We start from the raw sequence: 22,932 nt of genomic DNA on the forward strand, positions 1-22,932 counted from the left end.
TCAATTCTAGTAATGTGCAAATCTTTTTGCTATTATTGCTAGGCTTCCTTTCTCTTTAAAAGATGATGAAGCAAACAACCAATTCATCCTGGATCTTGCTGTTTACAGGTCAGAAAAAATCACTATATTTGCACTGCTGCTGTGCCTGCTTTTGGACACTGCTGAATGTTATTAGTTACTCAACTGTTGCCTTCCATTCATACTTTCATATGCACAGTGGATGGTATTAAATTGGCTATGTGAAGCAGCAAATATTATATTGCACATGTTTGTCTGTTTGTTTTCCGTAACTGGGCCAAATACCAGTGTTGTGGGAGAAGGGAGAGTTTTGACATCAAGGAAAATGCTTCAGGGCAGACCATTAGCACACTCACACAAGCCTCAACCCGAGTCATGCTTCCCCAAGGCTACTTTTAAAAAATGAAATAAAGAGATGGGCGATCTGAAGGCATCTCATCTACTTTGGCCCTTAGTGCAAAGGTACTGAACTGGATTTCATTTGCAGGTTTGATGCAATTTCATCAACCCTTAATCCAGACAGGTTTGTTATCTCACTACAGCAGTAAACATTCTCACCTGTGGTTTCGTGCAAATTGAGACCCAGTCTATGTTGACTGTTGGGTGTGCCTGTATTCTTCTACGGGTGATTTGCTTCTTGGGTTTGAATCTTGTTTCAGTGATATCACTGTTCTCTCTCTCCCCCTCCCCTTTGGGTCTGGTCTGAGTAAAAGTGTTGAATGCAACCATGCGACTCTTGGTATAACATGAGCCATGCTAGGAGGGAACAGAGAGGAGTTTAATCCTCCTAAGGAAGGCTCATAAATTAAGGAACTACTAAACTAAATGGACTCCCTTCCCTCCCCATTTCAAAGACATCTAGACACCTCCCTACTTGATATTGATGTACAGCCTACTTACGTCCGAGTAACGATCAAGGGAAAGGTTAGTATGCTTTGTTGTTATTGCTTTTATTTTATGTTTTTCAGAAGTTTAATTTTGACTCCTTTCCACTTCCTAATATTGGCTCCTTCAACATGTTAATCCTGTACTTGTTCTATGGATGTTATTGGCCTGGTGGGAAGAGTTCTATAAGGAGTGAAGGAGGAAACCTACTATTACCTCACCCTTCCAGTTTTATCACTTCAATCTGGGGGACGCAAAGAAAGCCTGCCCTCTTTCTTCTCCCTTCAGTTCCTTGTAGGTTTCCACTCTGAGACCCAAGTCTAATGAACCCTGATAGTTTTTGCATCTCATGATGTCAGTGAAAATGAAATAAGGTGACAGGCACCAAGACACTGTGGCAAGAAAAGGCTTAGTCCGTTTGTTATTTGCCATGCAAACTTTCATTTGCACTCACTTTCTTGGCTGGAGTATACTTCTTAGCTAACTTTTGAAAAGCAGCTTCACCACACTGCATCAGTTACATTCAGGTGGGCTATCTTAACTTTTGAAATTAGCCATTTCGGGAGTATTATGCAAAAGCAAAATTGGAAGATATATTTAACTGACGATGTAGAAAGGCCCTAAGATGGGGAGTCAAGTTCCCCTTCCACACTATTTTTGTTCTTGCTAAAACTTTTATTTAGGCTAACTTGAAGTTGAGTTATCACCCTAAGAGCTGTAATATATCATGAATAGAGAGATGGAGCATTTTTTAAAATCCCTGTAGATCTTGCATTTTCTTCGTTTTTTGACTTTAAAAATGCCAGTGCTGCTAAGCTAAACATTAGAAGCTGTATTCATAATCACACTACTAAATGCAGATTAAAAATTACTTTCAGTCTAAAATAGACTAGCATAATTATTCTCATTTAGTTGCCAATATAACCTAAGTACCATGCTATAACCTTCTTTAAAATGTCATACATTTCACTGACAACACTGAAGGCATATGTGTATGTTTGAAGGCGCGCGCGCGCACACACACACACACACACACACACACACACTCATCATTACTTGCAACGTAAATGAGGACTGTTTAAGATGCAAATCACCCATTAGGATTGGTATTAATATATACCACAAGAGAGATTTAAGTCAAAAAAATCCTCTCGGATCAAAGACATGTTATTCATATAACTGCACGTTTTTCTATCTGGGTCACAAATGCTTTATTCTTCCTGATTCATACTTCACATCCCTGTAAACCCACAAAACTAAGTCTGGTAAACTTATGGTTTTTGTAGTATCTATATCACAAATGGTGTAGTTCCTTGTCTGTGTGTTTTGGGTTTTTCAGGTGTTTCAACTTGTGCTTCCTGCAGAAGTGAAGCCAGATAACAGTGCTGCTAAAAGATCTCAAACAACTGGACATTTGGTTATCAGCCTACCAAAGGTAGGGCAAGATGTTCCTGCGATGCTCAGAATTCAGTTTTGCCTTGGATCTGCTTGCCTGCACATTCTTCTTCCTCTCCCCCTATGTTCTGCCCTTGAGGCATTGCAAAACTCAGAGCAGAATGTCCCCCAGAGCACAGTGTTACCGCCAAAGTGGAACAACATCAAACGTGAAAGACTGGATAAACAACCTAGCCTCCAAAAAGAAGAAACATGGCAAACTTGAGCCTCAGTTCTGAGTGGACTGCCTCTTCAGTAGCACCTTCAAAGCTAAGCCCATGCTGTCACGATGCTGATTCGATGCCTTGCCTGTCTGCAAGCATTTCAAGGCCTTTTCACAACATAGTCTTTAGGGCAGAGCTTCCCAAACTGTGTGTTGCGACACATTAGGCTGCAGTGTATAGGTGTGTCACACGACCGCGAACCGCTTCTCCTGGGGCTGGAAAGGGGTTAGTTTAACCTCCAGTTTGCTAGTGAAACTGTATTACTGTGTTGTGAAATGGTGCGTGTCTAAAAATTGTGTCACCAACATGAAAAGTTTGGAAAACTCTGCTTTAGGGACTTGAGATCTTGCTCTCTTAAAGAAGCTTTGGCAGAGGCAGTGATACCTTTTAGTAGGACGCTGCCTTATAGCAGGTTCAGACTATTTGTCCTGGCCTAGTTTTGTCTACTACCCAGCATCCTTTTTCCTGGAAATGACAGGGATTGAACATGGGATGTTCTGCATCCAAACAAAGCATGTTCTCAACCGCTGAGCAGAGAGCTCATCAGGAGCGTCATTTTCCAGATGGATGCGGACCACAGAGTGGAACTTTCGTCTGGCATTTTATTTAATTATTTTATTGCGTATCATACTTGTAACATGCAATTAAGTGGTTGTGCCTCGTCTTTGGGACGCTCTTCCCACAGCAGATGCAGGAGGCACCTTCATTGGTGACATTTAGGTGTCTGGTTAAAGGCTTTTTATTTAATAAGTCTTTTAATTGTGTTGCTCTTTTACAGTTTTTCTGGTTTGTGGGTTTTAATGGCTGCTTAATGCTTGTTCTGTTTCTTGCTCTTGTTTTTATTGCCTCAGTTCTCCAGTATCTTCATTGCCGATTTTACTTTATTTTTTGCAGCTTTTCTATACATGAGTTCAGACATGCATAGCAAAGTGTTCAATAAACGCCTGAAATCAGTGGTCATCAATGTGGCTGTCCTACTGGTAGTGTTGGACTACAACTCCCATCACCTCTGGACATTGGCTATAGCAGCTGGGACTGATGGGAGTTTGAGTCCAACCTCATTTGGAGGGCACCACGTTGGCCACCCCTGCTTCAACATCAAATGATTTCTTATTTTATTTTCTCTTCTGGGTATTTTTGAACTGGCTGTAATGAAAATTAAATAAAAGCTAAAGTTATGGAAAGCAAAATTTTGCTCCAGTAGCAGGTTCCACAGCTGCAATTTGTATTCCTGGTCTGGAATACACACAGAGAAAAAAACAGAGATGGCTGTGTAGCGTTTTAACTGTTCTTATGTTGAAAACTGCTCCTGAGCTGCCTTCGGGACATGTTTTCTTCCCCTTGAGCCATGAATCCTTGCAAAGCTAATGCATCAAGATGCTGGCCTTTTCTCCCACACCCTTAAGTTATTAACGGAAGGCATTAGCAAGATAGTGTGTTCCTTCTTTACTTTTTTTTTTTACATTTGTTCTTAAATCTTTTTTAAAAATATGACTCCTCTGCTGAGATGTATGTAGCCAGTCTCCTTCAAGTTCATACCATCTGTCTTGTCTTGCTAGGCCTCTCATTAATTCCAATGGTGCATCTGTAATGACAGGTTTGCAGCCTCATCAGTAGCTGGAATTGTGCCTGAAATGTTATTCATTTGACCAAAATCCACTTCTCCAAAAGATTCAGAATACACTTAAAATGAATATTTGTCACACTTCTAAATAATAGAATCATAGAGTTGTAGAGTTGGAAGGGACCTCAAGTTTCATCTAGTCCAACCCCCTGGAATGCAATAATCTCAACTAGATCATACATAGCAGATGACCATCCAGCTCTGCTTAAAAACCTCTTTTGGGAGTCTGTTCCACTGTTGAACAATTCTTATTATTGGACAGATCTTCCTGATGTTTAGTCAGAATCTACTTTCTTGTAACTTGAAGCCACTGGTTCGGGTCCTGTCCTCTGGAGCAGGAGAAAGCAAGTTTATTCCTTTTTCCATGTGGCAGGCCTTCAGATATTTGAAGATGCATATCATGTCTCTTCTCAGTCTCCTCTTTTCCAGGCTAAACATATCCAGCTCCTTCAAGTGCTCTTCATAAGGCTTGGTTTCCAGACCCTTGATCATCTTGGTTGTCCTCTCTGCACATGTTCCAGCTTCTCAGTATCCTTCTTAAATTGTGGCACCCAGAACTGGACACTACTCCAGGTGCAGTCTGACCAAGGCTGAATAGAGCGAGACTATTACTGTTGATGCAGTCTAGAATAGCATTAGCTTTTCTTGCTGCTGCATCACACTGTTGCCTCATGTTCAGCTTGTGGTCTACTAAGTCCCCTAGATCCTTTTCATATGTGCTACTGGCAATCCAGGTGTCCCCCATCTTATATTTGTGCAGCTGGTTCTTCTTGCCTAAGTGTAGAGATACTATGGATAGCAGCCACATGCCATTGCAAGTGTGTTCATAAGTAAACTTCACTGAGAGATTTACCCCCAAGTAACCATGCATAGGACTGGAGCCCACAGGACAGGACAATTGGCAAAGATGTCTGGGAAGAAAAGTCTACAACAGGGGTGTCAAACTCAAATTCATCGGGGGCCGCATCAGCAGTTTGGTCACCCTCAAAGGGCCGGTTGTATCTGTAGGACTATGTGTCCACTCTTTATTATCATAAATTATTGTCACTGCATTCAATTATTACTGCATGCGCTCAATATAAAAACAAGTGGAGGTTTCCTGAATGCATGTAAAGTGGAGGTTTCCTGTGTAGAACGGCCGGCGCCGCTAGAGGGCAGATGTTCTCTGGCTTGTAGGCTGCCGCGCATGCGCTGAAGAGGCGGCTTTCTTGTGTCAAAAAAAAAAAAGCGAGAATAAAAGGTGAAGGCTGGCGGCTGGCGGCAGCTACACGGGCCACATGACGAGGTCTGGCGGGCCGGATTCGGCCCGCGGACCTTGTGTTTGACACCCATGGTCTACAATGAGGGAGCCTTCACAGAAAAGGCCTTGTCCGCAACTGCCGCTGACTTCACTGCCCAAGAAAGGGCATCTACAGCAGAGATTCATAGTGATCTCTGCAAATGAACAGGCTCATCCAGAAGAATACCTTGATACTTTGGAGGCCTGAGGAATGACAGGTGAATCTCGACATTTGCAGTGCAGTGATGTACCGCTGCCTTGCTGTGCAATACAGAGAGCTGGTGTGGCATAGGGCTGAAAGTCTGTAACTGTAAAGTCAGCCTTGGTCCAAATGTCAACTGCTGCAAACTTAACAAGTTCTGCTAGGGTCTTAGATATCCACCCCCACCCCCCCAGTAAAATACTACTTTTTTCCAATATGGAACTCAGTCGGTGAATGTTGCCAGGATTGTTACCAGAATAGGGCCATTAAGAAGCAGGAGTGAAGTATCAGCATGCTTTCAAGTTTTGTAGAAGTACAAACAAATTCCAAGCAACCCCTCACAAAAAAACAAGCCTAAAAGTCCCAAAATACAGCCAAAAGAGGACTGAGTATGCTAAATAGCCAGGAATGTAGATTGACAGTTGGAAAACATTAGAATGGGTAGAGAGAAGGAGAGACTTGAATAATTCATCTGGAGGGAACAGCCGGCTAGAACCGTGAACTGGAACACTCCTTTTAGGAGGAATGATGCACTGCAACATTTTGTTGCTTGTGTCACTTGCAAAGAATAATGCCAGTCTACCTTAGAGAGTTGATGCGCGTCTTACAAGTATGTGATGTGTACTGAACTCTCAATTGCGCCATACAAATATGTGTCAAATAAACCTATTGTCTGGAAAGGAACCTTCGCTACGTTCAAAGCTGGTCTTCTTGGCAAGCCTTTGCAAAAGTGTAGGGTCTCATATGTATTCACTACGCATATCTGAGGACTCTGGATCTATGGTCATCCAAAGTGCACATGCAGCACAAGAATAGTAATTCCTCAATTGTATTGATTCATAAGCATCCTGTTTGAAAGTTCTTACATCTCAGTGCAAGGCATGCATTGGATAGCTTGTTAATTTTGCAAAACTCCAGCTTTTCAGAACTTGCAGTCCTTTAAAAAAAAATAAAAAAAATATTGCCTTTCTAGTGACCTTGTGGTAGCAAAGATCCTGAAGAGAATAAATTTCTGCGTCAAGTAAATGAAAGCATTTCATGTTCTCGGACACACTTTTATTAAGTCTGAAAATTAATGTCCTTCCTTCTTCCAAAGCAAGTAATAAGGGCAGCAAAAGGTTTTAGACAAATAGAACAGGACATTTTTCATCACAAAGCTAACCAAAAGGGAGACTTTCAAGTTTTTGCATAGGGTGGGTTTCCATAGACATTTTATGATTCACAAAGTCAATGCAAGTTGGCTTCCTGAGTTATGTATGTACTCTGCTGGTCTACTTCAACCCACTTTTCAAAGTATTATATAAGTGTGCTGAGTTGAGATTGAAAAATGCATTGGTCCGTTGGCACACTTATTTGTGGTATGGAAAGGTGAAAGTACATAAAGGATTCACAAACCATATAATTAAGAAAAAATGTATAGAGTATGGGATCAATATAAAAATTTATTGGAGAAAGAAACACCACTTTGGCTTTCACCATTGGAAGACATAGTGGTAAAGAAAAAGAATACGATGGAAGGTTGGGCAACTTATAGAAATTTATTAAGAGAAGATGGAGGAGAGTTTAAATTAAAAGAATTTAAGGAATTATCAGAAATGTTAACAACATGGATGCAATATCATCGCTTGAATAAAATATTTAAGACAGATAGGAAACAAGGGTTTGGTGAACAAATATCACAATTGAAGAGAGACCTGTTGGAATGTAATGTTAAAGTGCTGTCTAAAATGTATAAGATATTATTGGAATGGGAGACAAAGGATGAGCAAGTAAAATCTTCAATAATACGTTGGGCAATAGATATTTGTTATAATATAGACATGGAAGCATGGGAACGATTGTGGAATATGGATATAAAATTTAAGAGAAAATCATGAAAATGTTATATAGATGGTATCTAACACCTAATAGATTGGCAAAAAATTATAAATCAAAATTGAGTAAGTGTCGGAAATGCAAAGAAAAAGAAGATACTTTTATCCTGTGTGGCAGTCTTGTAGTAAGGTTAAAGCTTCCTGGGAAATGATGTATAATGAATTGAAAAAGATATTTAAGATAACATTTGTTTAAAAACAACAACACAGAAGATTTCTCTTGGGAATTATAGATGTAGAACTACTCAAACAGTATAGAAATTTATTTATGTATGCAACTACAGCTGCAAGAATGTTATTTGCCCAAAAATGGAAAGAAGAAGTCCTGACAAGAGATGAATGGATACAAAAACTTATGGATTATGCAGAAATGGCAAAACTTACCAGAAGAATAAGAAATCAAGATTTCAGCAGCATCAGGTCTGCTAGCTTTGTTGTTTTTCATTTGGTTAATAGCTATACACAACTCTCTCAGATTTGGAGATACTGCATGCTTATCTCTAATCTCATCTCTAATCAGCTGCCCAGATAAATTTGTGACCATTCTTCAGCTCCTCCATGATAATATGACAGCAACAATTGCAGATTACAGTGGCTCTTAAAGTGAACCATTCACAGTTGAATCAGGTGTTAAACAGGGTTGTGTTATTTCCGAACTCTATTATTTTAGTTGCTGTGATCCTACACATTGTCAAAGGGAAAGTCTCCCCCCCCCCAAGTAGAAATTATATATTGAACAGATGGAAAGCTCTTTAACTTGAGTAGGCTGAAAGCAAAGACTGAGGTTACCATAACTTCCGTCATAGAGCTTCAACATGCTGATAACATAGTGTGCACACACTCAGAGGATGAGCTCCAAACCATTCTAAATAGCTTTGCAGAAGCTTACGAAAAGCTTGGCCTATTGCTCAACATCCAAAAAACCAAAGTACTGCACCAACAAGCACAAAACAATGCCCCTGCAGCGCCACAAATCCAACTTAATGGTGTAACATTGGAAAATGTCGATGACATCTCCTACCTGGGCAGCTGTCTTTCCACAAGGGCCGACATTGATATCAAAATCCAGCATCACCTGAAATCAGCGAGCGCAGCTTTCTCCCTATTGAAGTGCAAAGTGTTTGAGGACCGGGACACTCACAAGGAAGCCAAAATGCTTATTTACAAAGTTGTTGTACTACCAACCTTACTGTATGCTTGTGAAACATGGACCACTTATAAATGCCATCTCCAACTCCTCTAAAGATTCCATCAGTGGTGTCTCTGCAAAAAATTGTTGGAAAAACAGGCGAACTAGTGCCAGTGTGGTGGAAGAAGCAAAGATCACCAGTGTTGAAGCAATGATTCTTCAACATCAACTTCATTGTACTGGTCATGTTGTGCGGATTCCTGATGATCCTCTTCCAAAGCAACTACTCTATTCTGAACTTAAAAATGGAAAGCGTAATGCTGGTGGTCAACAAAAGAGGTTTAAAGCCTCTCTCAAGGCAAATCTAAAAAAATGTAGTATAAACACCAACAATTGGGAAACACTGGTCTGCGAGTGCTCCAATTGGAGAACAGCTTTTACCAAAGGTGTCATGGACTATGAAGATGCTCAAGCTAAGGACGTAAGGGAGTAACATGCTAAGAGGAAGACACGTTTGGCAAATCCTCACCATGATCAACTCCCACCTGGAAACCTATGTCCCCACTGTGGAAGGACTTGTGGATCCAGAATTGGCCTCCACAGTTATAGACTCCCTATCAAGACTGTGTTGATGGAAGACATTCTTACTCAGCGACGAGTGATCACCAAAGAAGATTAGTAAGAATTACCCCAAACAAAGGAGCTGATGAATCTGTAGTGAATCTGTACAGAATCACTATGAGGGAAATTCATGAGCAGCATTGCAGAGTTGCAGCCTTCTTTGTTTCTGACACCAGATGCCCAGTTGATGACAAAGGAAAACATAAAAAAATGAAGATAAATGTCTCCTAGCAACATCAGCTTTCACAGCTGTCCAGGTTTATCATCCAAAAAAGCAAAGTTCAGCAGATGCATTGGTAAGGAGTCTTGCCGTACTCATCTTTTGATCAAATTCTTAAGGAGGCTTGCAATGGATTGCAGTGATTTAAATAAAACAAGAACCAGCACATACACAGATAACCCAGCAGCTGACCTCCGCCGCCGCCGCTTACGACTTCGACACGGTGGACGAGGCCGCGTGCCTGTGCTACTGCTACGGGCCTCGAAGCAGCGGAGCCCTCAGCATCGACCCTTCGCTCACGAAGCTCTTCGAGTGCACGCACGCAGATCCCACTTATTCTGAAGCTCGCGCCACTAGCCGGGGCTCTCACACCGTGCCAGGGCGAGGCGGCGCGGCCCACTGACGTCATCGCGGCTCACCGCCGCCCTCGACTTCCCTGTTCCCTCCCCTCCCTCGGGTCGCCGTGGTTACCGAGGATTGCAAGCTGCTCGGGCGAGCGTGGGGCATTAAGTGGGAGAAGGAAAATTAAAATTAAAACTCGCCTGAAGGCCGCCTCTCCGGATATCTTTCGAATTTTTTAATTTTTCCCGCGGCACACCAGGCAACGTCTCGCGGCACACTAGTGTGCCGCGGAACACCGGTTGGGAAACACTGCTCTAGCCATGCTGTTCTTCCTTGGAGGTAGAAGATGTGATCTCCCAGTAGATCTTTGACCTCTGATGGATGGGACCAGAGTATGCTTTCTCACAGTTCTGCAGTACTAGGCAAACTAATAGGCAAATTTATTGGGCTTCAGATGCCATTAATAAATATCTAAAAATTAATGGCAGTTGAACTCTGAAAACCCAAACCTATAATTTATAACAAAAATATACAGTTTCCACCATCAAATTGAATGATCATTGACATGCTGGTGCTCTATAATTCTGGGAACATTTTGTGCAGATGTCTTCAGGATTTGCATAAAATGTTACTCAACTTGGAAGTCCAGAACAGTTTTTGCATTAGACTCAGAACATAAATAGCTTATTCTTTATCAAATACACAATCTAGCCAAAGTGGAGCACCTCTATGTCTCACTAATTTAAGAAAGAGAGCGAGTGAAGCATAGGCATAATTCTGTCATTAAAATCATTGGGTTTTAGATGTGCTTAACTTTGGCTACATTGTGCTCCTTGATTTGTAAAGAATACAGAAGGTTTGGACCTCATTCTTTCTGAATCATTGTCTGCTTTAGGCAGCAAATATAAGTGTGTGTGTGTGTGTGTGTGTGTGTGTGTGTGTTTGTGTGTGTACACACACACCCTTTATTCAGAAGATTTTATTTATTTTCAGTGCCTGGAGCTGAACTGTGATAATTTGTGCTCCCTAACCTTGATGTTCAGATACGGTGGACTGAAATGTTAAATAAACACATTTTACCTGAAGTATTTGTGTTTATAACATTTTCTATCCTACAGAAAAATGCAACCTAATGATGAAACCAATATACTTTTCTTTTCAGGCTAAAGAAATAATTGTGGCTAAGCAAGACGTATCCACTTCTAAGAAACCCTCTGACACCACTAAGCTTCAAAAAAATCTAAGAAGGTAATAGTTATGATTTATCTATCTAGCACCTCAGTTTTTATACATGCTGCAAATGGGTTTTTCAGTTGCAAGGATATTTCTTCTCATGGAATGCAGAGTTGTATGGAATAACAAAAATAAATATTGATTTGTATGAAATAAAGCTTTAAATGGAGCCTTGTCCAATGCCTTTATAAACGTCTGCTTTGGTGGCCAACCCGAGAAAGTTCTTCAAGCCGCAAGTCAGATTTATTCCATTGACTGTCACTTGGCCTCTTCTACAGCGTTATGAAATGAAGCTCAAATTCTTGATCAAGAAAGGACTTTTCAGGTTCTTCACTCTGCTAAGCGATATTTCCTGGGTGCCTGAACAACTTAGGAAGACACAAGTCATCTATTTGAATTCCATCTCATTTAGTTTAGGGCTATTAACGGCTGAAATTTTCGAAGTTATTGATCAATAACACAAGGCAGCATAGGCTCTCATTGGCAAGGAGGAAAGGATGATATTTGTCTTTTGTGTTCTGAACAAAGGTAACATTTTGCTAGTGGACTAGGAAATCTCTGCACTAGATCATGTGTCAGAGAATCATAGGATTGTAGAGTTGGAAGGGATCAGGGAGTCATCTATTCCAACCCTTGGGAATCTTAACACACATCCAATTTGAAACTATGCCTGACCCTGCTTAGCTTTGCAAATGTGCTAGCAGTTTACTTTCTGTATCACTAGCTGGAGAAAGATGAGCGTTAACACTGGGGCTGGAGGAACAGTGCGTAGTGGACCATCTTTTTGGTGAAGGATGGGATAAAAATACTTTAAAAACAAAATCTACCAGAATCAGAGAATTGTAGATTGTCACCACCATCATTTCTGTGTTTGATATTGGACTCTCTTACGTGTTGCTGAAAGTTTTGTAGGGCACACTCAGTTTCTGTAGGGTACTGGCCAAACTCCCATTGCCTCACATGACCTGACTGCACAGCCAATAATGTCTCCCTCGTCAAACCTGCACCTTGCAGAGAAAAATCAGTAGCTTTTGATTATCTGTCTCTGAAGGAGATTGACCATCATTATGGATCTTCTCACCGAGGAACTGAAATAAATAAATGAGGAAGTCCAGGATCCTTGGAACCCAGGTTGAGAACCACTGCTTAGGCAAATGCCTTGTGGGGAAGTGATTTGATAACTGTTTAGCTTAGCATTTCTTGTAAAAAAACACCCCTCTGCTAGCCACTTTAGTTCTTCAGGTTTCTCATCCAAAAAAGCAAAGCACAATTGATGAGCTGGTGGGGAATATTGTTGTGGGGACTGCACCAGGAGCTTCATCTCTCTCTCTCTCTCTCTCTCTCTCTCTCACACACACACACACACACACACACACACACACAGGATTCTTGTAAAGCAGACTGGGTGATTCTTGTGGGAGTCAGTCTTAAGAGCCTTACCTTCAGGGTGGTGCTAACCCAACTGTTTCTTTGCAAAGTCAAGCCTCTCCTCTTGGAGTTAGTTACAAGGGCTTTGAGGAATAAAATTTATAGGACAATTGATGAGCTGGTGGGGAATATTGTTGTGGGGACTGCACCAGGAGCTTCATCTCTCTCTCTCTCTCTCTCTCTCTCTCTCTCTCACACACACACACACACACACACACACACACACACACAGGATTCTTGTAAAGCAGACTGGGTGATTCTTGTGGGAGTCAGTCTTAAGAGCCTTACCTTCAGGGTGGTGCTAACCCAACTGTTTCTTTGCAAAGTCAAGCCTCTCCTCTTGGAGTTAGTTACAAGGGCTTTGAGGAATAAAATTTATAGGAGCAAATCTTCAGCCTGATGCTGCATGGGCAGCTTAACATGGATTGGAAGATCTGGCAGTGGGAGCTTGGCTACATAACAGATCACATAGAAGTTTCCTCAAATCCAGAAGTGGATGCTGGAACGGATGGATTCAGATAATTGTAAAGTTGCAAGGGGCCACTAGGAACTTCTAGTCCACCCCCTGCAATGCAAAAAGCTTTTGCCCAATGTGCGGCTTGAATCCATGACTCTGAGATTAAGAGTCTCAGGCTCCATCTTCTGATGGGACGCTTTTGGTGGTTAGTCATACCCCTGCGATTCATTTTGGCCTTTCCCAAGGACCGATTCAATTGTGGTGTGATTAGCTCTGCCCTGTGGAACTCCTTGCCAGTAGAAGTCCCAGTAGAATTCATCGCTGCCTTTTTTTTTTTTTTTTAAGTCTTTTAAAAACAGTCTTGTTCAGACAGGCCTTTGGAATGTTATTTTTTTAAAAAAAAACAACCAAACAACCAGTATTTATTGATGTTTTCATTGATGTTCACATTATATTTTTATGTTGTACATCACTTTGTTATATTTTTATGAAAGTGCAGTAGATATCTAAATAAATAAATAATCCTTTTATCGTTGCTCCATTTTAGCAAGGACAGTTCCTAAACATGTCAAAGAGTTGGCGTGAATCTCACCCCCCGGTAGCCTGAGAGCCTCCAGTAGGAACACGGGCAGATTTTTAAAAACTTTAATTAATCATATTTATGACATGTACTGAGCTTAGGGAACAAGGTGACCTAGACAACATGAATTGTGACTAAGACCTTGTTTCCCATGATTGATGTCTTCCTCTAAATAATACTTGTAAAGGCATGTTCTTCCCGATCAGATCCTGATTTTGAAAGTCATAGGTGTCCTTGCACTTCCAGTTCAATGGATGTTCTTCAATGGATGTTCTTCAGACTGCTGCTTGATTACAAGAGTCAGACAGGCTCTTGGAAACTCATATGTCTCTGTCTTAAATATCTATTTTGCTTGTGTAACAACTATACTAAGACCTTTTCAAAGACCTAGATGGGAGCCTAGTCCTGTCTTCATCTGCTAGTAAACACTGCCAGTCAAACTACTGTGCTTATATGTACAGATAGATATACCAAGTCAGGCAAGATTCCTATAAAATAAAATTGGGGGGGGGGGAGAGAAAGAGAGCACAAATTCTGGGCCTGAACTGGCATGTCTGCTTGTGCTGTCGGCTTGTAATCTTTTTATGGTCTCATGATTACTCTCAGTTAATAGCAATAACCTCACTGGGTGTAAAGACGAATGAGAATGACTGTAAAGCACTTAGAGGTATTAAGATCGCTACATAAATGGCAAGAACCACAGAGCACTAACATTTCATAAATGATATCATTTAAATAATAGTGTAGATTTAATGAGAGGCTGTGGCTTATACAAAATCCAGCATTTCATAGACTTCAGCTCCAACAAATTCTCCAGGGACTGCAATGGCAACCTGTTGCATTTGGGGAACAATTCAAATTATCCGTTGGAGGTTAGCCATAGCTCAATTCTGGGTTCAATTCCCAGCATCTCCAGTTAAATTATCTGTGTCTCAGGTCTTCAGAGGCTCTATAATACTGAATGCTGGAAAAGTTGTGCCGATGGTCTCACAGTATAAGGTAGCAGCTTCACATAGCTGAAATATATTTTGAAATATAAATTATCTGCATATCCAGGAAACAGATTCTCTCTTCCCCATGATATCACAACCATAATTATCACCTGCTTACAGGCAGATAAATTAAGGGGGATAAGACCCAAGGGAGAAGGACTTGCATAGAGAAAAAACCATACATTGTCACTGCAAACTTAGGACCCTCCTTCTCCAAGGCATTAGACCTCCTTCTCTGAGAATGGAGAAAATGAGTTCCAACCTCAGAGAGGAAGATCTGATGTTAGCTTCTGCCTCCCCACTGTCCTAGCAGCTTGTACTCCATAGAGCAGAAAACTGGGTCCACTAGGAACACATTAGGGGCATGCCAGGGGAGGACATGGTGATGGCTTAGATCTGAAGGATCCAGTGACTTTTCAGTCCCCCAACATGCCCCCAAACTGGAGATTGAATTACTCCAGCCCTGGAGCTGGTGTAGCTCACAACTGTTTTATCTCCTCCCCACTAAGGAAAGACAAAACAGGAAGCAGGACAGAGAATTGCAAAGCACCCTCGTTTCTACCCTGCCACAATGCAGCAGATAGACTGCTTTCTGTTTCCTCCAAGGCCAGTTTTAGTATTACATGGTAAATGCCCTTTTCAATTAATATTCTATCACAATATTAAAGAGTGGTCAAGAACATTATTTTGGTGATCTATCTAAATTTTCATGATCTTCTAGGCAGGCCAAGAAGATAGAACCTAGCACATTCATTTTCACATGATAATGAAGAAACAATCATGGACCTCACTTTCTTTTTAATACGGAGAGAGTGGAGATGCCCTGCTCAGAACATCATTACAGTGGTACCTTGGGTTACAGACACTTCAGGTTACAGACGCTTCAGGTTACAGACTCCGCTAACCCAGAAATAGTACCTTGGGTTAAGAACTTGGCTTCAGGATGAGAACAGAAATCGCGCAGCGGGAGGCCCCATTAGCTAAAGTGGTACCTCAGATTAAGAACAGTTTCAGGTTAAGAACGGACCTGAATAAGATATCAAAAGGATCAAAAATTCATTGAGGACTGGGGGAAGTTTGCGGTATATCTGGAAACTATATGTGATCAGCAAACAACGCTAGTGGGGTTTAAAGAGACTTTGTAATACTGTAAGGAATATTGCAAGACAGAATTAGAGAGGTGTAAACTAACAGTAAGCTAGCAATATTATATAGGAAAATGCGAGGAAATAAGAACAATGGATGATTGTGGGAGGTGCTGGTGGAGGCTCTAAAAGTGTAAATATGGAATTATGTTGTAACCAATATAAGCATAAGAAAAACTGAATAAAAATCTAAATGCAAAAAAAAAAAAGAACGGACCTCCGGAACGAATTAAGTTCTTAACCAGAGGTACCACCGTATTCGTCAATGGATTTTCACTAAGTATCCCACAAGGTTCTGTGGGGAAAGGACAGAACTTGCAAGAAGATGTTTGAATTTCTTGAGGCTAGGGAAGAACTTCTTTTTCAAGAAAAGACACTCTTTTCTCCACAGGAGGTTTGCAGGTAAAGGAAATATATTTCAACGTTGTTAAAGGCATGAGAACAGAAGCCAAACGAGAGTTCCGGCCTTCTTCAAGTAGGACAGGAAAATCAGGCTGTTCCCAGCTGGAGGATACCATTGTTCTTTGGAAAGATGTGTGATGGCCTTTGAATGCTGCCCCCCTCCCAATACCTGGCATGCTAAGGGAAAAAGCTTGGCTCTGAGCTTCCAGGTGCTTGATATATAACACCTCAGAAGTGCTGATGTTTAAAGACTAGATGTTCCAGCAGGCTGCTCATGTCTGCAACGAGGCAAAAAATTCAGGCTGGTTTGAGAGGTGGGTAGTAAACCCAGGTGTCGTTGCAATTCAGTGGCAGGTGATGTAGCCTGATTTTGTAATCACAAAATCAGTTAGCCTGACCATTTTTTTTGGGGGGGGGGCAGTTAGAAGAGAAGAAGAAGAGTTTGGATTTGATATCCCGCTTTATCACTACCCTAAGGAGTCTCAAAGCGGCTAACATTCTCCTTTCCCTTCCTCCCCCACAACAAACACTCTGTGAGGTGAGTGGGGCTAAGAGACTTCAGAGAAGTGTGACTAGCCCAAGGTCACCCAGCAGCCGCATGTGGAGGAGCGGAGACGCGAACCCAGCTCACCAGATTACTAGTCTACCGCTCTTAACCACTACACCACACTGGCTTAGTAGACATGCCACAAGAGGCCCATTTCAGACAATTATATTGCAGTACTTTGGTACGTCCAGAATTTCCTTGGGCAGTGGGGGATGGGATGGGAGACGTTTGCAGTTCCTTCCACGAGACTTCGTTGTACCCAGCATCATCTTCCCATGTTTTAAAAGGGCTTGAACTTCTGAGCATCGTAAAGCTTCCAATAATCTTTTCGAAGGAAAGCACCTGAGCCTTGAGGTCTGAATTACAACCGGCAATGAACATTGCTGCTTTTGATTTTGTGTGCTTTCTGCGTCTCCAGAATTGTGTGTATATAATGTAATAGCAGAGATAAGTACGTATATTGCAAGTAAACATAAAGTCTGTTGAACAAAGTAGAACCCAATTCAATTTCCCTGAGCGACATTTCAAGTGGCTATAAGGCATTGCGGCCTTTTTCACTGTGGTCTTCTGGCACCATTTCTAGATGATGGACAGAAGCTCCATTGTGAGTCAGGCAAGGAGAGCGTTGGGATGGTGTCTTTTATTTTGCTGCTGCTGTTACAGATAATAAATGCTCTTGTCCTTGGAATCCTCTCTCGCCTCTGTTTTTCGTAACTTAGAACATGTTCACATTTACCAAAAAAAAGTAGAAGGTAAACTATTGGAGGTGACAAACCCCTTGTCTATTTGGTCTTATCTATATGTATATATGTATGTATGTAATTTCAAATAATCTGTATTGGAATGGCAGAGAGAAAGATGAACATGCAAGGCGCTTGTAGATATGGCTCATATATGGCTGGGCTGCCTTTACTCATGAAAGGGAGCAGGCGGCACTATGGTCTAAACCACTGAGCCTCTTTGGCTTGCTGATTGGAAGATTGGCGGTTCGAATCCACACTATGGGGTGAGCTCCTGTTGCTCTGTCCCAGCTCCTGCCAACCTAGCAGTTTGAAAGCACACCAGTGCAAGTAGATGAATAGGTACTACTGCAGCAGAAAGGTAAACAGTGTTTCCATGTGCTCTGGCTTCTGTCACAGTGTCCTGTTGCACCAGACAGTGGCGTAGCGTGGGGGGTGCAGGGGGGGCCGGCCGCACCGGGCGCAACATCTGGGGTTAGGGCAAATCCACAGGTTAGGGGGCGCAAATCCACGGGTTAGGGGGCGCAAATCCACGGGTTAGGGGGCGCAAATTACTTGCCTTGCCCCGGGTGCTGACAACCCACGCTACGCCACTGGCACCAGAAGCGGATTAGTCATGCTGGTCACATGACCCGGAAAGCTGTCTGTGAACAAATGCCGGCTCCCTTAGCCTGAAAGTGAGATGAGTCCCCCAACCCCATAGTCGCCTTTGACTGGACTTAACCATCCAGGGGTCCTTTACCCTTTTTACCTTTACCTTTTACTCATAAATACTTTTCTTTCATATTTGTGTTAATATTAGGCATTCCTATCCCAGTCCCACCTTTTAATCCTGTGACTTCACAAGGGAGGTGCCAGGCTTTGTCCAAGCCCAAAGACAGCATGCAGATGGGGTCAGATTCTGGCAGACATAGGCAGCACTAACTGCAGCTTCTGAACAGGCTACATAGCCCTACATGGAATGCTTAACAGTTGTCGATCCCTTAATGTTAGCATCTTCTTATGAGTACAGTGGTACCTTGGGTTAAGAACTTAATTCGTTCTGGAGGTCTGTCCTTGACCTTAAACTGTTCTTAACCTGAGGCACCACTTTAGCTCCTGCTTCCGCTGTGCCGCCACCGTGCGATTTCTGTTCTTATCCTGAAGCAAAGTTCTTAACCTGAGGTAGTATTTCTGGGTTAGCGGAGTCTGTAACCTGAAGCGTCTGTAACCCGAGGTACCACTGTAGAAGCATTTTTGACGATTCCTACAAATGCAGCCAATCTCTCCTGGTAAAATTGCCCGGGGCGCGTGCAGTTGCCAATGCTTCACCAAGCACATTGTCTGTGTTGTCCTCAGGTTAAAAAAAAACACTGATCCAAGTAATTGTGATAAGATGCTAAGGACATCCTTGTCTTGGACTCTAGTTTAACTGTGATACTCACATAGGACTGGATAATGATTTCAGATAGTTTGGGGAACTTATGCCCAGACATGGCATAAATTTGTCAGGGATTACCAAGCAGCCATTGTGGTTCTCTTCCCACCCCCACACAATTGCTTTCCAAACTTTGCTAAACAAGTCTTTCAATTTCTGGTTCCAAAAAATTTCAATCAGAGTTGGTTAAAAGCAATTTGCTTCTCTCTGTTGTTTTGGCTTTGCTTGGAGAAGTATGGGGTTGGATGGTTAGTCTAGAATATTAAATTACATGATAGATGCAGAGGTGTGGTTGTAGAGTAAGTGTCTTTAGAGCCTGCCTAGAAGCGACTAATAATCTGAATCGGAATCATAACACATTCTTGCAAATGAGCTGGGGAGACAGCAGTTAATTACCTCTCAGAAATGTCCATTTGTAGTGTGCCTACCGTAATATTAAATCCACTTTATTAAACTTGAACAGCATGAAAGATCTGTACGGCTAAAGTGTGTTCAGCAAAAGAGGGGGGTGATTGAGCTTCTTGCCTTTCTCACTAAGGGTGAAACTAAACGTGATGTTAATTACATGAATGCAATTAACTTGCAAGTTTCTGTTTTGTTTTTTGTTATGCATTCTGCAAGTAGCTGCTGAGTAGCTTCCAGACTGGGCAAGAGGGTAGGGACTACTGAGGGGAATTTAGCTTTTTCTCTCCTTGCAAAATAACTTCTCCACAGCTCCTATTTGCATGCCTAGGAGAATCAGTGGGAGTTTCCCTTGAAATGCAAATACTTTTTAAAGTAGTTTAAATCATAACAATGTGTGAAAAGCACCTAGCTTTCTCCTTTCGGTGTCTTCTGTTTTGTCATTTTGGCCAGTGAATGACCTTTCACAATCCTTCAGTGGAACTTCATGATTGTTTGTTCTTTCTAGATAGAGAGAACAAGCAGTTGTGAAGCTCCGCTGAGCAGTGACTCTGAGAATAAATGCATACTGCATCCAGCGGAAGACTTCATTTGTTGTTGCATTTCACTGTGGGCTCTTTGGCTGGGGAGATGCCTCAGATGAACGGTCGGCACTGCTAGATAAAATTAAAGTATCGGTGTCATCCAAGGAAGAAGAATGCATAGTTGCTTTTTGAACACCGTAAAATTAAGTTCTGTTTGCATGTTCCTGGCATCTATATAACTAATTTTTTAGGCACCTAGTCAATATGTAACTATTTACATGTCTTGGTGGCCTTTGAATTTGTGCATTTATGGATTTTCTCGACTGCTTTGCATTGCCGTTTTGTCTTTTCTCATCGGTTGCTGTTGCTGACACTGCTGGACAGCTCCCCTAGCCTGGCTTGGGATGCTGCATGTGGCGCTGTGGTCTAAACCACTGAGCCTCTTTGGCTTGCCGATCAGAAGGTTGGCGGTTCGAATCCCCATGACGGGGTGAGCTCCCGTTACTCTGTCCCATCTCCTGCCAACCTAGCAGTTTGAAAGCATGCCAGTGCAAGTACAGTGGTACCTGGGGTTAAGAACTTAATTCAGTCTGGAGGTCCGTTCTTAACCTGAAACTCTTCTTATCCTGAGGTACCACTTTAGCTAATGGGGCCTCCCGCTGCCACCACACTGCTGCCGCATGATTTCTATTCTCATCCTGAAGCAAAGTTCTTAACCCGAGGTACTATTTCTGGGTTAGCGGCGTCTGTAACCTGAAGCGTCTATAACCTGAAGCGTCTGTAACCCAAGGTACCACTGTAGAGGAATAGGTACTGCTGCGGTGGGAAGGTAAATGGCATTTCCGTGCACTCTGGTACTCGTCACAGTGTCCTGTGCTCCAGAAGCAGTTTAGTCCTGCTGGCCACATGACCCAGAAAGCTGTCTGTGGACAAACACTTGCTCCCTCGGCCTGAAAGCGAGATGAGCAGCCGCAACCCCATAGTCACCTATGACTAGACGTAACCGTGCAGGGGTCCTTTACCTTTACCTTTTACCTTATGCAAGGAGACCATCCTGAAATGTGTGATGTAGTTTGTGTGAGCGCCATTTCTGATCACCCCTTTTTTAGTGTTGTTCTTCCAGCAGTAGGTAGTGTGTGGTTATAACAGCAACCGTGTCCTGATTGGCCTGGTGGCAGAAGGGCCAGTTAACTGGGCCAGCTCCATTCTTCCCAGTTGCACAGCAAGTTGGCAACCCAAGCAATGGAACTGTACTAGAGTGGACTGGGACATGCTTCCGTATACGTCTAGCCTGATTTGCAGCAACTTTGAGTTCATATTCTGTGCACCGAACACTCCATGTACATGCTTTCCTTTCTGCATTGGCCCTGACAAATGAGAATAGTGAATCTGTTGAATGCTGTTTTAATTTTGTTCAGGGGTGAAGGTGGAACTCTTTGCAGGAGACGAGTTTAGGTACTACTGTTTTTTACTGTACAGTTTTGAATCTCATTACTTAACAAAAGGACATAGAAAAGCAGCCAACTGAAATAAGCACGAACTGATATAAACATACCATTCAATTTAAATAGCAACTAATGTTTTGTTTGTTGTCAATAAAAGGTTTGGTTTTTATCACTGCTTTCCAGCATTTTTGTGTAATTGGGATGTTGAGAAGGATAAATTGCTGGATTGAAGCAAGTGAGATACATCTGCAATGAAAATAATGCATTTAAAATAGGTGCTTTTTCAGAAGCTGGCAAATTATACCTTGATGCATATTCTTGGTGCAAAGTAAGTATCTGGATTAAAATGAGTTTGAAAAATATAAAAACCAGTGTTTGTAGGCCTTCTATGTATTAAATCGTATGTAGTTTACATATGTGAGTAAACCTATGAAAACACACACAGTTTGACTTGTCCTGGTTTTAGAACCATTCTTGATTTAATATTCTTGATTGTGAAATTGTTGTTTCTGGAGATTTGAGGAAGCTACAGGATGAGTATCTGTCTGTCTTGGATAAAATTGTCCAAATCCTGCTTACGTAGATAAATCTTAGAAGTCTTTTCCAAGCGAAATGTCTTCTAGTCCATTTTATGTTAAGATAAAATTATGCATATAACTATTATTATTATTATTATTATTATTATTATTATTATTATTATTATTATTATTACAGAAATGAGTGTACAGAGAAGCTGGAAGTGGACCCTAGCAAGTATTCATTCCCTGATGTAGCAAACATTGTCCAGGAAAAGGATCGGATTGGACAAGGACCTATAAGGCTTCAGCGGCAGAAAACTGTAGATGCTAATAACATGAGCTTTGATGATGACCCAGATGTTCCTCCTTTAATTTGAAAGATTGATATAGAGTTTCTTTTGACTTTAGAACACCATAGACCTGTCTAAAGATAAGTGCCTTGCCTTTTAGCTGATTCCCTTATTCTGTTGTACAAACAAATGGAAGTCCTTCTCTATAAACCCATCTACTTCAGCTGTCTCTGGTGGTAATTGAAATCCCTGTCGGAGTGGAGTTCTGCTTTACTAAACAGCACATCAGTTCCAAATTGCACAGGCCTTTTTTCACATACCGTGCTTTGCCAGCATTCTTACATCAACCTTGGAGATGGTGTGAATTGTTTTCAGGGTCTGAAGCAAATCTCTCTCTCTTGCATGTACTGAAATTGCCTCAAGACTCAAGGCCAGGCTTGTTCTAAGCGGCTGAGGTGGGGAGGGGGACAGTAGGCAAAGCAAATCCATGTTGTATCTTTTCCTGCAATGATTTAGAAGGGAAAGAGAAAATTTTGATCTTTGTTCCAAAGTTCAGAGTCAAGGGGACAGTGGTGAACAATTTCTAGATGTGGAGCACTCATCAGAGTCCTAGCCAAAGCACCCAGGTTGATAATTTTTTTTGAGCTAGTGGGATTCTGACCAAATACTGGAAATGGGTATGGAAAGATGGCTGCATAGATGGGTTGTAAATGGTTGGGATGGGTGAGTTAGCTTGGGATGGGTGAGTTAGCTTGGGATGGATGAGTTAGCCTGCCTAGTTAGCTTTGCCACTCCAGCTTTCTCTTCTCTCTCTCTTTTTCTCTCCCCCGCAATGCCCTCCCTCCCATCTCTGCTTCCACAAATCCTACACTGTGTCTCCACTGTTCCTCTGGAAAATCACGATGAAGATTGTTATTTACTTCTACAAAAGTACACTAATTCCTGAACTGTTAAGTGAGA

At 41.9% G+C, this 22,932-nt stretch overlaps 1 protein-coding gene across 5 annotated transcripts in view; it reads left to right on the forward strand.

Annotated features, from left to right (window-relative positions):
• The window catches only part of DNAAF11 (dynein axonemal assembly factor 11), a 42,407-nt gene extending 20,212 nt beyond the window's left edge, over window positions 1-22,195 (forward strand). For 3 of the 5 annotated variants that reach the window (XM_028736132.2, XM_028736129.2, XM_028736130.2), the window contains 5 exons: window positions 43-108; window positions 873-942; window positions 2,243-2,338; window positions 11,015-11,100; window positions 21,879-22,195. In XM_028736132.2, coding sequence (XP_028591965.2) covers window positions 43-108; window positions 873-942; window positions 2,243-2,338; window positions 11,015-11,100; window positions 21,879-22,059 — 499 coding nt within the window. In that variant the 3' untranslated portion in view covers window positions 22,060-22,195. Of the gene's footprint in view, window positions 1-42; window positions 109-872; window positions 943-2,242; window positions 2,339-7,824; window positions 7,963-11,014; window positions 11,101-21,878 lie in introns of those variants that run through there. The other 2 variants (XM_028736131.2, XM_077932727.1) reach the window with 2 other exon arrangements.
• The last annotated feature ends 737 nt before the right edge of the window (window positions 22,196-22,932 follow it).

The sequence above is a fragment of the Podarcis muralis genome, chromosome 8 (assembly GCF_964188315.1).
Source record: "Podarcis muralis chromosome 8, rPodMur119.hap1.1, whole genome shotgun sequence".
Taxonomy (NCBI): domain Eukaryota; kingdom Metazoa; phylum Chordata; class Lepidosauria; order Squamata; family Lacertidae; genus Podarcis; species Podarcis muralis.